The 16215-nt window shown below is 45.9% G+C and overlaps 1 protein-coding gene across 1 annotated transcript; it reads left to right on the forward strand.

Moving 5' to 3' along the window:
• Positions 1-1165: 1165 nt before the first annotated feature.
• On the forward strand, positions 1166-12817 carry kiaa2013 (KIAA2013 ortholog). Its single transcript, XM_079239001.1, has 2 exons — positions 1166-2455; positions 6536-12817. Exons 1-2 carry the CDS (start codon positions 1498-1500, stop codon positions 7393-7395), a joined length of 1818 nt encoding a protein of 605 aa, XP_079095127.1. The 5' UTR covers positions 1166-1497; the 3' UTR covers positions 7396-12817.
• The last annotated feature ends 3398 nt before the right edge of the window (positions 12818-16215 follow it).

The raw sequence follows: 16215 nt of genomic DNA on the forward strand, positions 1-16215 counted from the left end.
GAAAGGGAGGGGATCCACTGTAGACAAGGTGTGGGCTTGTCCTCCTCAAAGTACGCCAGATATGCGCCGCTGCCCACCTCAGTCTAGGCCACATGGTTGCTAGGAGGGAAACAGAACAGGGGATAAGGCACTCTTAAGTGAGAGGAACCAGCCCACTCACAACAACATCTTGATGTGCCGACTTTCCTTTAACTTAGCTGTTGACTTGGCATTGTGTTATTTCTTAGTCTGGCTGGTGACCCCCACAGCAGCGCTCCACATCACAAGCCACCATCCTCCTCAGGTCCCGGCCAGTATTGTCCTTCCTTCCTGCTGCTGGCGCCAGTCCTTATGAGGCCCATCAAGATAGCGCTGCCCAAGCTGCTTGCCTTCCATATTGGTCACATTCTCCTTCCGCCTTCCTCTGCCTTCTTCCACTTGTGCCTTAAAACCTCCTTCACACCTGTTCCCAGTTGGCCAATGAACTCCCTGCCAACTTAGTGGCAGGGAGGAGGAATGCCAGCTGCAGCTAGTTGGCAATCAGTGACCTTGCCCACAACACAAAACCCACAGCAAACCAAACTGTCATGCATAAAAATATAAAAAACTATAAAACCAAAACCAGAGGGCAAGGCTAACTGATCACCATAGTTCTGTCACTTTGACAGAAGGACTGATTTAGTTTTGCTGGTGATCTGGATCACCATTTGGGTCCAGGAACTTTTTAAAGGCCTTGGCGGAGGTTTACGCTCTCCGAGTGTTTTTCTGTGTAACTTCTGAATTGCACAGTTTTGATTCAATACTTTATTTTCAGACTTTGTACAACTGTATTTCTATATTGACAAATGAATAAATGTAAAAAAAGAAAGACTCAACTCAAGAGAAAGCAGCAACTATTCCTGTATTTTGTTCAGCATATGGTTGCAATAACTGCAATACAGTGATCTGTATCATAACAATATCTCTGCCCTTTGTACCAAACCAAACTGAGAAAAATCAGGTAAAAATCGGTGCATTTATTTATTTAAACCTTACAAATAAATGCACTGGAGGCGCATGGAGACCCATCCAAGATGGCGGCGCGATGAGACGTCAGCACGTAAAGCGTGATGCGGCGTCTATGTATATTATGTCTATAGTTGCTGCACCGTTTTGCTTGACGGCAGTAGTGTGAACCGCTGGAAACAAAACCAACGAAGTCAGGTGATTTTTTTCCCACTTAAAGGCAAAAGAAAAACGCGGAATAATCCCAGATCGGACATCCTGCCTGCTGCTAACAGCTGCTGAAGGATTTGGCGATAAGAATGATGCCAGAATCTCATCTTTGTCTGAGCTAGCTTCAGCTAGCCGCCTAGCTTAGCTCACTTAGCCTGAATTGAGTTTATTTAGTTTATTTTAGTTGTTTTTTCTGATTTTACAAGCAAACCTCCACGCGATGTTTTATCTCCAGCTGTAAGCAGCCTGGGTACCTGGTTAAAACGCAGACTTTCAGCTGGGTTTCCAGTCATTGTTGCTAAAATGTGGCTGCAGCAGAGGCTAAAGGGACTTCCGGGTTTGTTGTCCAGCAGCTGGGCCAGGAGGCTCCTGATTGGCCTGCTGCTCTTCCTCATCTTCTACTGGTACCTGGGGGCTCAGCAGAGCTGGGGCTTCTTCAGCGGCTCGGCCATGCCCGGTGGAGCTGCAGGACAGTGCCTCCTGGCTGAGATCCACAGGTGGAGGTCTGTGGTGGAGAGGGGGGAGGGGCTCTACAGGACACCTGTGGACCAGGTGGACACGCCCTTCGTCTCAGGTAACGGACATATCCTCATCGATGTGGACTCCAACAAACTGTGGGTGTCAGCCTCTTCACAGCCCGGCTCGGCGCCGGTTCACCAGACCGACTACTCCCCAGGAGTGGACATCAGCCTGGAGGGCAAGCGGGCCGAGACCCGGGCCAGCATGCTGTGGTTCCGGAAAGGATCCGTGCTGTCGGTCCGCTGCATCTCGCCAGCAGCCGTGCAGTCACCCCGGGACTGCATCTCCATCAGAGAGGAATTCATGGCACACAGAAGCAGACCTAACGTCTACTTACAGAGAATCCACATCAAGAACCCGTCAGACAGAAGCGCCGCCTTGGACATCTCCACCGCCAGTCCATCCTTTGGTAGCAAGTTCTCCGCCAGCGTGGAGATGCTGGACGACAGAGAGGTGGTGCTGTCTTCCGGCAGGGTGCCAGTGGAGAACAGCCGGATGGTGCTGGTGGTGGTGGTCACCAGAAAGCTGAACAGCAGGATCCAGGTGGCGGCTAAATCCGACCACACGGACAGCATCGTGTCTGTGGTGTGGACCTCAGACCCCATCGACTCCTCCAAGCTAGAGGAGACCTTCAGCACACTGCGAGATGGAGCCAAAAGAGAGATGGCGGAGCTGCTGAGGGCCAGTTTGGATGACCTGGTGATCGATCACCAGCAGGCCTGGACAGACCTCTTCATTTCAGGTGAACTGAGACGACTAAGATAACCGCAGATCACTAACCCGCATCAACCTAAACTAACCGCAGATCACTAACCCGCATCAACCTAAACTAACCGCAGATCACTAACCCGCATCAACCTAAACTAACCGCAGATCACTAACCGCACCTTCATGCAGTTAAACCATCTCTAGTTGACTGCCTGATGGCGAGAGATTATTCCGTTTCCAAAAGACTCCTCCAACTACTGACAGTAAAATATGTGATTCTGCTTGTTTCCTGAGACGAGCGTCTGATGAGATATCAGATCGATTAACGATTCACTGTGAGGCGTAACGGTGATAAAACAACGCAGCTGACGGCTGCAGATCTCACAGTGGCTGCTCACACACGGCCATAAAACCAGCTCAGGTTTGCCTTTTGCCAGGGACCCATACCGATACCCGTACCCATACCGATACCCATACCGATACCCGTACCAATACCGATACCCGTACCCATACCGATACCCGTACCAATACCGATACCCGTACCCTTACCGATACCCGTACCGATACCCGTACCCATACCGATACCCGTACCCATACCGATACCCGTACCCATACCCGTACCCTTACCGATACCCGTACCCATACCCGTACCCATACCCGTACCCATACCGATACCCGTACCCATACCGATACCCGTACCCATACCCGTACCCATACCGATACCCGTACCCTTACCGATACCCGTACCCATACCGATACCGACACCGGCTCAATACCAAACGTCTGTATTTTTTATTTCAAACTAAAATAAAGCACTTTTAAAAGAACAAATATTGGTTACAACAAACAACAAATAAAACAAGCTTCCTAAGTCTGAAAAAGGGTTTTGGAAGAAGTTGGGCACTTATCTAGTCCAAAACCTCCTTATCAATGACACCGTAACATTTTCACAGCCTGAAAAATGTAGTAGTACACATTAAATTCCATTACAATGAAACTTAAAACAGTATACAGGCGTATTACACACAATAAATCATAGAATTCAACATACGTAGCTTTAAAAAATAAAATAACCCTATATGCTTTATAACTTTTAATTATCTTATGTTTTATCATTTGTTTAGATTTTCCTATTGATTGACATGATTTTATTTCTTTCCTGTTCCAGAGCTGAACTCCTCTTGTAGAAACACAATGAGTTTAGCATTTCTTCTCAAAGCTGGTTGTTTTAAATGGATGTTCCTCTCAGGCCCAATATACTCTCTCTTCACTGGAAAAGCTTTTAGATGCTGCTGATCTTTTTTGACTTTCTACATAATTTGAAGTATCTTAAATTTCAACATGGTATTAATAAAAGTGTACCGATACCACAACCAATACCACACAAGTAAAACCAGCCCAGATGTGTTAGATGACACGCTTCGGACGTGTTTTATAAGAAATATATCCCTTGGATGTTAAAATGTGACATTTTCTGTTGTACTAAAAGCCAGATCTTTGTTCTAAAACCACACATTTATAGTTATATTGAGGTAAAATGTGCCAAATCAGAATAAAACTTACTTGTTAGATCTGTAATGTTATTATATTTGTATTGGTGAGGAAACTTAAGAAAGGATGGGTCATTTATTACAACCTGATGAAATCTTACACAGTTATAAAAGCAGTAATAACCATAGTCACAATAATGTTCACATAAACACATCTGGTATCGGCAGATATTCACGTTTCAGATATCGGTATCGGAACTCCCAAAAGGTGGATCGGTGCATCTCTACCTTTAGCACTCAAGTTTGTTTCAACATTTTGAGTCACATAAAGTCGCTCGGTTTGTCCTCTGTGATTTCTTTGTAGATCTCCAGGGAAGGAAATAAGAGACACTTGAACAAAAAAAGACTTGATTCAGACGTTCCTTAAATGCAGACAATCCTCCTCTTTAAGAATCCAGTAAAATGTTACATATGAAGTGTTTCTATCTTCACCTTGTCTGGACTGGAGGAGTGACATGAAGTTAGTTAAGTTAGTTAACTCGTTAATAACCAGGTAGAGGCAAACAGCTGCTAGCTGGGGAGCGCACCGTGGAAGTTTCACGCCACATATTAAGTTGCTAATACACCGTCACCATGGAAACCATGTATTAAAAACTTCATATACTTGGAAACTCTAGAAGCGACGACTCCTGCCTCCAAGCTGCTAGCTGTTGGCCGAGGATCCACCTTCCCTGAAGTGGACGTGACGTGTCGTCCGTTCCACCGGTAGAGACGTGCCGTCCGTTCCACCGGTAGAGACGTGCCGTCCGTTCCACCGGTAGAGACGTGCCGTCCGTTCCACCGGTAGAGACGTGCCGTCTGTCAGACCTGAGCAGAAATATTAACATGCATGATGTCGGTACCTGTTACAGATCCTTACAGATCTCAGCAGTCTGAGCTCTTTAAAACGCAGCGACAAGTTGACAGATCTATGTAGGTTAACCCAGATCTACAGCAGGGGTCACCACCTGCAGACTTCTGATGTTTCCCTCCTTCATCACATGATTCAATAAAGTTTATCTCCAACAGCTTGTAGTCAAGTTCTGCACAAGTCTGTAGATGATCCAGGTGTGTTGCTGCAGGACTGTGGGCCTGCAGGACCAGATTTTTATCCTTTCCTGACTACTGTACAAACGTCTAGACCTCATGTAGATTTATTTTGCTTCCAAGCAGCCAGACGTTGTCGAACCTTTTATAGCCTTTAAAGTTTGCACTTGGAGAAAAAAAAAAACAAGACAAAAATGGTTGAAATGAGATTTCTAACAACAGTAAAACAGTCTAAACTTGAAGGATTATAAATGCTTACTTTTAGTAGTATTTACACAAACCAGGTAGTAGAAACGGCTCCTGTAGGTTTACTTCAACTCGTTTCAGTAAGAATCCTCAGGCTGAGCTCCTCAGTGACATTTTCTCTACTTGTACCGTTTTAATCATCCATAACTCGGATCTTTATGTGACTCAGACATAGAACAGCTCCTAACTCAACGTGTGGGCCGGTGCTGCAGCAACACATACAGCTGTGCTCATATGTCTTCATCCCCTTTCATTAAAGAAAAGCTGAATTTACAACAGTCACTCAAATAAACAGAGACTTAAAAAAGGAACAATAACTAAAAATATATTTTAGTAATATAAGACACTGTTTTTTCTTTTGAGTTGAAGAAAGAAAAAAACAAACAAATGTGTCCTGGACAAATTAGAGACTTTTCTGTTGAACAGTGGGACAAAATACCTGTCAACAGGTGCAGAAGTCTGACTGAGAGGAACAGAAAACACCTGATTGGAGCGGAAACATTAAAGGATTGTTCAACTAAATATTACTTTATGACTGATGGAATATGGAATAAATTATCTTATTTGTTTGCTTTTTAAAAAAATATTTCTATTGAACCAGAATTAGAAAATAATGTCATGATTTTCATAAAATGTTTATTTATTATTACTTTAGTCAATTTCAGCTCATTTTACAGGCAGCTGTTTTTTTCCTGCTTTAATGAAAGGTTATGAATAAATATGAGGACAACTGTAACAGACAACTCAGCAAAGAACCAGCTTTAAATGGATCTTTAAGACGTTTGCCACCAGCAGCTTGTCCCTCCCAGACTAGTTCTTTACGTTTATTTATCTGCATGTGTGGAATGATGTGTGGCGACGGACGTCTGCAGGCAGAATTCAGGCGCGGTGCAGACATGACGTTGTAGAAACCGTTGTGTTCCAGCAGGCTGCACGCGGCTCCTCGCTGTGTGGATTCGTGAAGTGTAGAGGACAAACTCGCTGACACACAAACCGTCTTTTTGCTGACCGGTTAACGTCCCGCCTGCTGATGATGCAGGGTTCAGTCAGTGTGGAAGATGTCTGCAGCGTGTGTTCTCACACACCACTGGAGCACCTCTGGAACACGTCCAGACTCCAGGGCAGAGCGCTGAATGGGAACAGGTTGATTCCCACTAAGAACCGAGAACGTCTCGGCGCAGAAGCGGCTTTAAATGTGTGTTTTTGGACACACAAGACAACAACACACACACACACACACACCTGTGTGGCTCCGCCGGCCAGATTGTGAAATGTTCTCTTTGTTGCTTTAGGTGTGGAAATGAGGAAAATCACAGACTCCCACACGCCGTCCAGCCGCACGGTGAACACTACCCTCTACTACATCCTGTCCTCGTCCCCGGCGCCCCTACTGGACCGAAGACTGGGCGACGAGGAGCGCGCACGGCTGGAGTCCAGCCTCAACTACGCCGACCACTGCTTCAGCGGCCACGCCACCATGCATGCGGAGAATCTGTGGCCGGAGAGGGTGAGCGGCACGGCGCAGATCCTGCAGCTGGTCACGCTGTGGACCCTGACTCTGCAGAAGAGAGGCTGCAAGGCGCTGGTGGCGGCCGGGGCCCACGGCGCCATGCAGGGCATGGCGCTCAGCTTCGGCGGCCTTCAGTTCACGGAGAACCACCTCCAGTTCCAGGCGGATCCGGACGTGCTGCACAACAGCTACGCCCTGCGGGGGATCCGCTACAGGCGGGACCTGATCAGCCTGGCCGTGCTGCTGGACCTGGAGGGGAAGCCTTTCCTCCACGTGTCGGTGAAGCAGCAGGAGACGCCGGTGAAGCTGTACGCCTGCGAGGCCGGCTGCCTCAACGAGCCCGTGGAGCTGACGTCCGAGCTGAAAGGCCACACCTTCCCCGTCATGGTGACCCAGCCCATCACGCCGCTGCTCTACATCTCCACGGACCTGCGCCACCTGCAGGACCTCCGCCACACGCTGCACCTCAAGGCCATCCTGGCTCACGAGGAGCACATGGCCAACAGGTACCCGGGCCTGCCCTTCCTGTTCTGGTTCAGCGTGGCGTCGCTCATCACCCTCTTCCACCTCTTCCTCTTCAAGCTCATTTACAACGAGTACTGTGGTCCGGGAGCCAAGCCCCTCTTCAGGAGCAAGGTATAAGCAGCGCCGAGCCGCCATGCGACCTGATCTGCTGCTCTTTCTGTGTCTGGTGGCAAAGATTTCCTCTCTGTCTGCTGCTCGGGTTCTCACTCCTCACTTTCTCTGTGAGTGGAATTCCTTTCCCATCTCACGCCACATGTTCGGGTGGGTCGCCAGTCGCCTCAAACACTCTTCTACCAAACTGGAAGCCTTCGTTCAGCATCAGAGACCTCACAGCTGCAGTGACCCGTGGCGCCACCACAGCGCCTGTCCAGCTGCTCTTCGCCGCCATGGTGGAATGTAAAGCAGGTTTGATCGCAGCGGAACAAAAACAAGCACAAACGTTTTGCTTTTTCCTCTCAAATCCGGGTTGTTTCTCTGCTCGTCGTCCTGCTGTTTACCCCCCCCCCCCGCCGTTAATCACACGTCATCCAGCCTGGGACGGGTCAGATGCGTCTGCAGAGGGACGCATCACGTCTGCTCATTCTGTTCAGCCTTTCAGAACAACTTCCTGATTTTTCCCACAGAAGTTCTCCAACTCATCAGCAGCTGTTTTCACATCAGTAAACTTTTCAGAACCACTGCATGGAAAAAACTGAACTTTGGTTCAATCAGCCGGTTCGGAGTTAAAAAGTTGTGTTCAGTGGTTTAATGTGGACTCCACGTCGCTGTGAGAGCAGAACGTCGTCAGAAACGAACCGCAGAGGAGGCGGCGCCGCAGGAGGCGGTGGCGACGTTTGGAAGCACGTTGCATTCACTTAAAAAAAGATCCTTTTCTGAATTAATAATAATTATAATTTTTAAAAGAAAAATGTAGTAAAAACGAGGTGTTGCCGTGGAGATTCTGAAGATCCTGAGCTGTCTGGTAACGGTACCGTCTGCATAAGTCCAGTCCGGCGGAGTTAAACTGGGACGTACTGGAGCATCTCGCCGTGATGCAGAGATCACAACAGTACTATTCATAAAAATGTCAGTTTCTCTGTAAAACTGTTGCTTAAAAAGATCCTCGGTTGTTTTTAACTCATTGGAGAAAATTTAATCTTTATTTCTTCAGTAATGATCCCATAAATACAGAAAAGTCATGATAAAATAATCTGAATTCAGAAACACGGAATAATCTTATGAAAAATGGAGAAAAACTTCTGTTTCTCAGAGCAGAGGAACGTAGATCGGTTTTATCTCTTTTATTCAGAAGAAACATCGAGGATGTTTTTTTTTTGTTTTGTTTGTTTTTTGTTTTTTTTTATTCTAAAACGATGTTTAATCCAGAAAAAGCAAGTTGTGTGTGAATGCAACACGCCTCCAGAAACGGGGATCTGGAGTTGGACTGATTAGTTTCTTCTGACACGATTCTGACTCTTAGACGAGCGACAAAAACAAAGAGGAGGGACTGAAGGAGCATCTGAATCCACTGGAACTTCAGCTGCAGAAAGGCTGCAGAGTCAGCATGTTGCTGGACTCTGGGTTTGGTTGAGAAGCTGGACGTTGTCTGCAGGCGTTAATGCTGCCACAGTGGACGCCATAGACCGCCGAAGGGGAGAAAAACCCACTTTGACTCAGATAAATCAGATTTACAGTGAAGTTCCTGGAGTTGGAGCCACAGTTCTGCTCCTTTATGCCGCTAGACGTGGTCGTCGTGGAAAGAAAAGGTCCAGATGTCGGCTGATCTGATCTCCTGTTTGGGATGAAACCCGGCGTGAAGCGGGACGAGACGCGACACGAGGACTTGCTGTGAACACGCCTCCGTCTCGTCCCGCGCTGGTTTACGGCTGCAGGCCTGCTGGTGTCGGAGGAAAGCTGCAGGTTTCATGTCCCTCACTCTGCCGGAGACTCTTCCTGCTTCTTCTTTTCTGCCTTTTTTCATGTTTTATATTAAATTACTGGATTAAATTAACAAGAAATCTGTGGCTTGGCTTTGGCTCTTTACTGCTCGCCTCTGCTGCTCACCCTGCATGTTTTCTCTTTCTCCTGGGGGGGGGGGGGGGGGCCCTCCCAAGCCCAGCTAATCCTACCCTCTGACTTCGCCAGGTCGCCAAGCGTGAGGATGACTGCTGTGACTCCTTGGATGCTGCATGAACAAAGCTTCAACACGTGTCTGAGCAGATTTATTAACACGCCGGGCGGGGGGGCTGCACTTTCTCCCAGAAATATGCCGAAGATGTCACCACCTCACATCCTCGCTGCTTTGACTCCAGTCTTTCCCAGTGTCTGTCCTCCTGCTCACTTTTTTCTCAGTCTAACAATAAAAACCACGAATCTGAAGCTGCTGCTGTTTCCGTTCCGACGCGACGAAGAAAACCCTCCGTCCTGCTAAACGGCAGCTGGGGGGGGGAGGATTCTGCTCTGAATCGTCTAAAAGTCCAAGTCCTCTTCAGACATGGCGATTCCCGCCTCCTGAGGAAAGAGGCGGGAAAGTAGCACACAGCGCCGCGGAGCAGACCTGAAATATAACCTGAAAAACTGCAATGAAGCGACGTGTTTCAGCATTTTGTGGTGGGTTGAAGATAAACTTCAGTGGTTAATTATTATGGGTGTAAATGAGAGGTTGTGGTGGGAGTATTTAGTGCTTGGAGCGACGTGCTACAGCTAACAGAGCTAGAGGGATTCACCTTTCAGGTGGTTTCACAGATAATGCAACAAGCTCAGGCTACACTGATGTGAATGCAGCAGAATTATGCAACGATTTCTTCATTTCAGACAATTTCCTGAAACAAAAACGAACATCTGTGATGGGTTCCACACAGAGGAGTCAACATGTGGTGATGAAGGTCTAATGTAAGCAGGACGATGAAGAGAATGGTTCAGATAGAAGCTGTAAATGAATCGGAACAGGCAGTGTGTGTTTCATGGTTCAGACACGTGTTTGGGGGTTTTTGAGGGTCGGTGAGCAGCATGCTGCACGATGAGCACGGAAACACTGAAGACTTGCAGTAAAAGTTTCAGATTCATTCTGAAATCCTCCAACAAGCGGATCATCTGGAGTTTTTGTGAAGAAATGTGTCTGATCAGCTGGAAGATGGCTACGTTCCCACGTCCGGATGCATGTGTGTGTATCTCCCAGGCTGGAAAGTTGCTGCGCTTTAAGAAAAAGCATAAAAATGAAACTAAGGAGTGAAATGGTGAAGCAGCTGCTAAACTTCCAGACACCAGCCTGAGGTCCACATGGAGGTAGTTATGAGCTGGAGCTCCTCAGAGGACACTTAGTCCCTTGTTTTCAGTCTCGATTGGACATTTTCAACTTCTTTTGTAGATTCTGTCAACGGCGTAGGATGAACACATCATAGCATCGTTCCCAATGCAGATACGGGACTGGATGTGTGTGTGTGTGAAATATTACAGCACAGCTGTAACACGTGCACTTCAGTCATGTGGGTCTGCATGTTAGATCAGTTCAGCATAAAGCAGGAAGAACTGGAACATGTGATGCATATGGAGGAAGAGGAGCAGCTCAGAGGAACCAGGAAAAGAGCCGGCTAGCTGTAGCTGAAGCAGAAGCTTGTTGACCTGAGTCGTCATCAGGAACCTGGAAGGTTCTGCAAACTGTCTGCGAGGTCTTCACACGCTGAGCCCCGGCTGGGGCGTGAACGGAGGCCTCTCAGTGTGGAGAATCCCAGGAAATGTGTCGCTAACAGCTGCTGGGAACGGAGCCATGAAGTTCAGCCTCCCAGCTGAGAGGCGTTCCAGTCTGATCTGATTCCACCGTGTCCTGCAGAGTTCGGCTGCTTTACGTGGTTAAAATAAAAGTCTCTTCTCAGGGATCTGCTCCGAGTCGCAGATGCTTCTGAAGTTTACTGGTTACCAGCAGCAAACTTCTGACTCCATGTAGCGTTTACAGCTCGTCCTTCACACCAGCATCGGCAGCAGAAACGTCTCGAACCATGTCTAACCCTGGTCTTCTAGCCATCTCCAACCATGTCTAACCCTGGTCTTCTAGCCATGTCCAACCATGTCTAACCCTGGTCTTCTAGCCATGTCCAACCATGTCTAACCCTGGTCTTCTAGCCATGTCCAACCATGTCTAACCCTGGTCTTCTAGCCATGTCCAGCCATGTCTAACCCTGGTCTTCTAGCCATGTCCAACCATGTCTAACCCTGGTCTTCTAGCCATGTCTAACCATGTCCAACCATGTCTAGCCATGTCCAACCATGTCTAACCCTGGTCTTCTAGCCATGTCTAACCATGTCCAACCATGTCTAGCCATGTCCAACCATGTCTAACCCTGGTCTTCTAGCCATGTCTAACCATGTCCAACCATGTCTAGCCATGTCCAACCATGTCTAGCCATGTCCAACCATGTCTAACCCTGGTCTTCTAGTCATGTCCAACCATGTCTAACCCTGGTCTTCTAGCCATGTCCAGCCATGTCTAACCCTGGTCTTCTAGCCATGTCTAACCATGTCCAACCATGTCTAGCCATGTCCAACCATGTCTAACCCTGGTCTTCTAGCCATGTCTAACCATGTCCAACCATGTCTAGCCATGTCCAACCATGTCTAGCCATGTCCAACCATGTCTAACCCTGGTCTTCTAGTCATGTCCAACCATGTCCAGCCATGTCCAGCCATATCCAACCATTTCCAGCCTTGCCTAGCCATGTCCAACCCTGGTCTTATAGCCATCTTTAAGCTTCCTCTCCTCCTGCAACATTATTTTCCTGCATTCACCAACTAACCATCAACCTTCCTGCTGTTGCTATGAGGCAAAGTGGCTGCTTTTACATATTTATTTGTACATTTCCTTGGTTTATTCCAGCTTTAGTGGTGTCTCTGCAGCTACCTGCCTGTTTGGGTTTATTAAAGAACCAGGCGTGGAGGTGAAACATCTGGCAGAGTTTATGCTTCTCATTGCCTTCCAGGGTTATTAGAATAAAACATGGGTACACAACTCCGGCCCTCAGCTCGACATGCACCATCCTGCAGCGTTTAGTTGTGTGCCTGCTCCAATGCGGCTGAAACAAATGGCCGAACTCCTGCGTGCACACCGCCCAGCTCTGCACTGGTAATGATGGATTGTTACGGCATGTTGGGACAAAACAGCGTTTTTCCACTCGGCTTGTAGCGCTGCGGGGAAATGATGCAGTAAAAACTGCTTCATGTCCCCGTTTTTAACCTGTTCAGCCACAGAAACTGTATCAAAGCTGATTCATTTTGTCAGGACGTGCACGGCAGCTCTGGTTTCTTCCTGTGTTGCTCCTGAAAACAACTTCTTTTCCTTCACTGAACACCAACATTCATTACAGCTTCTACTGGACCCAGAATCCACATTTTAATGAACAGAATAACTTTCACTTCACTCTTCTGTCTAAATAAAAACATGTTGGGAAGCGCGCATGTAGCCTCTGCATGCGCATGTAGCCTCTGCATGCGCATGTTGAGGTGGGAGTCATGTGGATCCTGATGTCCTCAACCTGTTTTAAAGCTTTTCATGTGAACTACTGAATGTGCCTCGATGAAGGAACAAGTTAATTTATTTGTTTTGAATGTTTTGAAGTAAAATAAAGGTTTGATTTTGTTTGTTTCACTTTGGGGGAAAATAAATCACTGAAATCTTGATAAAATGTGTCAGATGGTGTCGTCATTTTGTTCCACATAGAAGCAGAAATTCCTGCGAGGTTTTATTTAAAACGAGTCTGAAGGATGAAAATCTGAAGAATGGAAATGAGGAGACGTCCGGCGAGAGGTTCTGCTTCTGAACACGAGTTCTGGGAGAAAAATGGGCTCCTTGTGACGTCAAACAGTTTGCAGCTTTAAGTTCGCAAATCGTTCCAGAGTTTGTAAATAAAGTTTTGTGATCCTGGAACAAACAAAAATTTGTGGGAAAAACAGTTTTTGCAAACATCCTGTCTGCAGATGCAAAGCAGAAAACTAGAGGTGGGAAGATCGAATCGAAAAATCGAATATCGGGATTTTTGCTCCCCCCCCCCCCAAATGAATAAAAATAACATTTTTGCCATCTTTATTGTTTTTATTAATGTTTTTATTTGTCTTCTTGGGCATTACAGCAGTAGATTGATGGTTTAGCTACTGTGTTGTTTTTTCCAAACTGAAATCAAGAAAAATGACGAGTACGTCAGAAATATCAAATAATTGTGAGAATCGCAATTTAAATTGAATCGGCACCCAATAAAAAAATCGGAATTGAATCAAATCGGGACAAAAGCATGTCGCCACAGCCCTGCAGAAAACGACGTGAATTGTGTCTCCGTCCGAACACTTCTGATTGGATGGCGACTAATCAAACGGTCCAATCAGAGAGCAGATGGATCGCGGTCTTCCTGCACTCCGACGGGAGAACAGATCAGTGAGAAAAATTCACCTTCAGATAAATAATTTTTTACCCAAATACGAACTTCTATTTTTTTCCCCACCCTTCTCTGCAAACGTACACACCTGCATTTTCTGGGGAGATTTCTTTTATTTATTTATAAATAAAAACTAAAATTATTTGTAAACATTCATTTACAGCTTCAAAATCTTCATGACTTCAGGCTGAGCTCATAAATAATCCGTGGATTATTTTGTTGGATTAAACAAATCCCAGGCTAGGATGAAATGTTGGAACATCAGCTAAGTTACCATGGTAACTAGTGCAGGTGAACCAGTCTGCTCCGGGACAACGAGTATCAGCAATGGTAGAAAAAGTACCACTGAAAGTACAGTATCATCAGGTAACACCTTGGTGCAGCCGATCACTACGCCTCGCGCTCATGACCTAAACGATTAGTCCTTTTTTCTCGTCCTGCAGGATTCATCCCGCTGTGGACACTAAACTCCGGCTGGACACGCCGGGAAGCAACACAACACACCTCGTCTCCTCCGTCTGTCTGCGACGGGAAAACCGTGAAAGCTCCAGATTAGATCCGGCTGCTTCCGAGCTGCCGGTTTACACCAGCCGGATGCATCAACACACATCGCAAGACACAAGCAGGTACAAATCTACCGGCTTTATTTAGAGTTTTCTGGGTAAAAAACAAACATTTTACAGGACAAACCTGCTTTTTGTTCCAGAGAGCATCAACAACAGTCAGCAGAGCAGTTCTGGCTTGATTTCCACTTTGGTAAAACAACAGAACAAACAGACTGATTGAGTTTCAGCCTGCATCTATGTGTTGGCGCTTTCAGCTGCGTGCATAGACGGCCTGAGAACCTGAAACGTTGCATTTATCTGCACTCAGTCTGCAGCAGCGAGGCTGCAAACGGATGAGGAGCTGATCGCAGATACATCAACTCCACAAACAGAAAAACCTGAAACGACAAGAGCCACGAAACGAAAAGAAAAACAACCTAAAAGCAGGTAAAATGTGTGGAATTACAGAGAAAAACAAAAAGAAAAGAAAAGAAAAGACGTTTGTCTGTAAAATGAAATGCTATTCACACTAGTTTACTACTAAATGTTTCAGTTTTTATTTATTCTACTTTTTACTCTCATCTTTAGATTATTTTATTTCTATTTCATTTGTCTTTTTTATTTTATTGGAATTGTAAATAAATTCAGGCATAAAGGCTTTAATGGAACAACAAACACCTCGATGCTTGTCGCTCATTTGCAACAAACTACTTCTGACTTTTTATTTTCATCCAAATAAAGACTTTATTCATGCATTAGCTTTTTTTCACCCTTATGTATTTTTATCTTATTTATTTATTATACATCTTTATTATGAGTGTATTTAATATTATATTGTACTTTCATTTATTATTTTCCTCTTTTATTTTTTCCAGAATTTATTTTGTTTTTCAGGAATTGTAAATAAATCTGTTAAATGTGAAATTTTAAGTCAAATATGAGCATTTATAAATTAATTTTCTTCTACAAATACCAGAAAAATACTTCTGTGGACTCTAAATGTTTATTTATATTTTAAAGTGTTATTTCTGTTTCCTACCTTTAAAGAAAGCAAAAGCATTAAAAAAAGATCAAATATTTAGACATAAATAAAAAAGAAAAAATAATCTACATGCAAAAAAAACAAAAAGAACATGAATGTGTGAACATGCACCACCAGTCAGAAGTTTGGACACACTTTCCCATTAAAACCAGTGGTAAAGTGTTAAAATTCCTGAGTGGTGGTGAATGAAGAAACGGGGAAACAGGAGCTGGGAGTTTCAGGTCTTTCCGTGGAGGAGTTGGATGAGTGCGGCTACATTCATGTCTTCCATCAGATCGGGTCGATCTGCTTCGTGACGTTCAGTGAGTCCGTTTGTATTCAGTGCTTCTTGTGTTTCGACCAGTGGTTCTTTACTGATCTGGGATCAGAGCATCCAGACATCCGGCGTTTCCCGACAGCTTTTAGATTCATCTTCCTCTCCGTGTGCGCCGTGACAACCGGCTCAGGTGGACCTCAGTCTTCCCGCCCTCAACCGTCCTGATTAATGAGTAAAAAACTGCACGTCTCCATGCTGATGATGGAGCGAGGGACTGGTTCCTTCCACCACTGCATACACCCAGTCGGCTCCATCCTGCTCTGACGGTTGACTTCTGTTTTCCCTCCAAGGCGGCAATGTAGAAAAGTTAAAAGATGTTTTAGTGTAAACTGGAAGGCGTGAACCAGTTCTGAGGGATTACAATCCGGACCGCAGACCCACTCTGGACTGTGTGTTAGCTCTGATCCAGGATCATAGCTGCCCTTTCTGTAACATTGTCCTTTTTTCTGGAACAGCCCTGCAGGAACAGCCCTGCAGGAGGATGCTGGGTATGAAAAAGGTCCTGGATCAGCACTAAGTGTGCACGATGCAGAGAGAGAACACGGATCTCCTAAAACAGCAGATATGTTCACTACAAACAAAAACATCAAGCTTGTTCCATCCTCCATGAGAAGCCAGAACTTTCTTCTTGTTCTC

The sequence above is a fragment of the Telmatherina bonti genome (genome assembly GCF_933228915.1).
Source record: "Telmatherina bonti genome assembly, chromosome: 4".
Classification (NCBI taxonomy): domain Eukaryota; kingdom Metazoa; phylum Chordata; class Actinopteri; order Atheriniformes; family Telmatherinidae; genus Telmatherina; species Telmatherina bonti.

Excerpts from the sequence above, each read along its gene's own strand:
- kiaa2013 (XM_079239001.1), top strand. The coding sequence starts at position 1,498 with ATGTGGCTGCAGCAGAGGCTAAAGGGACTTCCGGGTTTGTTGTCCAGC. Across the intron at positions 2,456-6,535 it reads GACAGACCTCTTCATTTCAG|GTGTGGAAATGAGGAAAATC; the intron begins GTGAACTGAGAC and ends TTGTTGCTTTAG.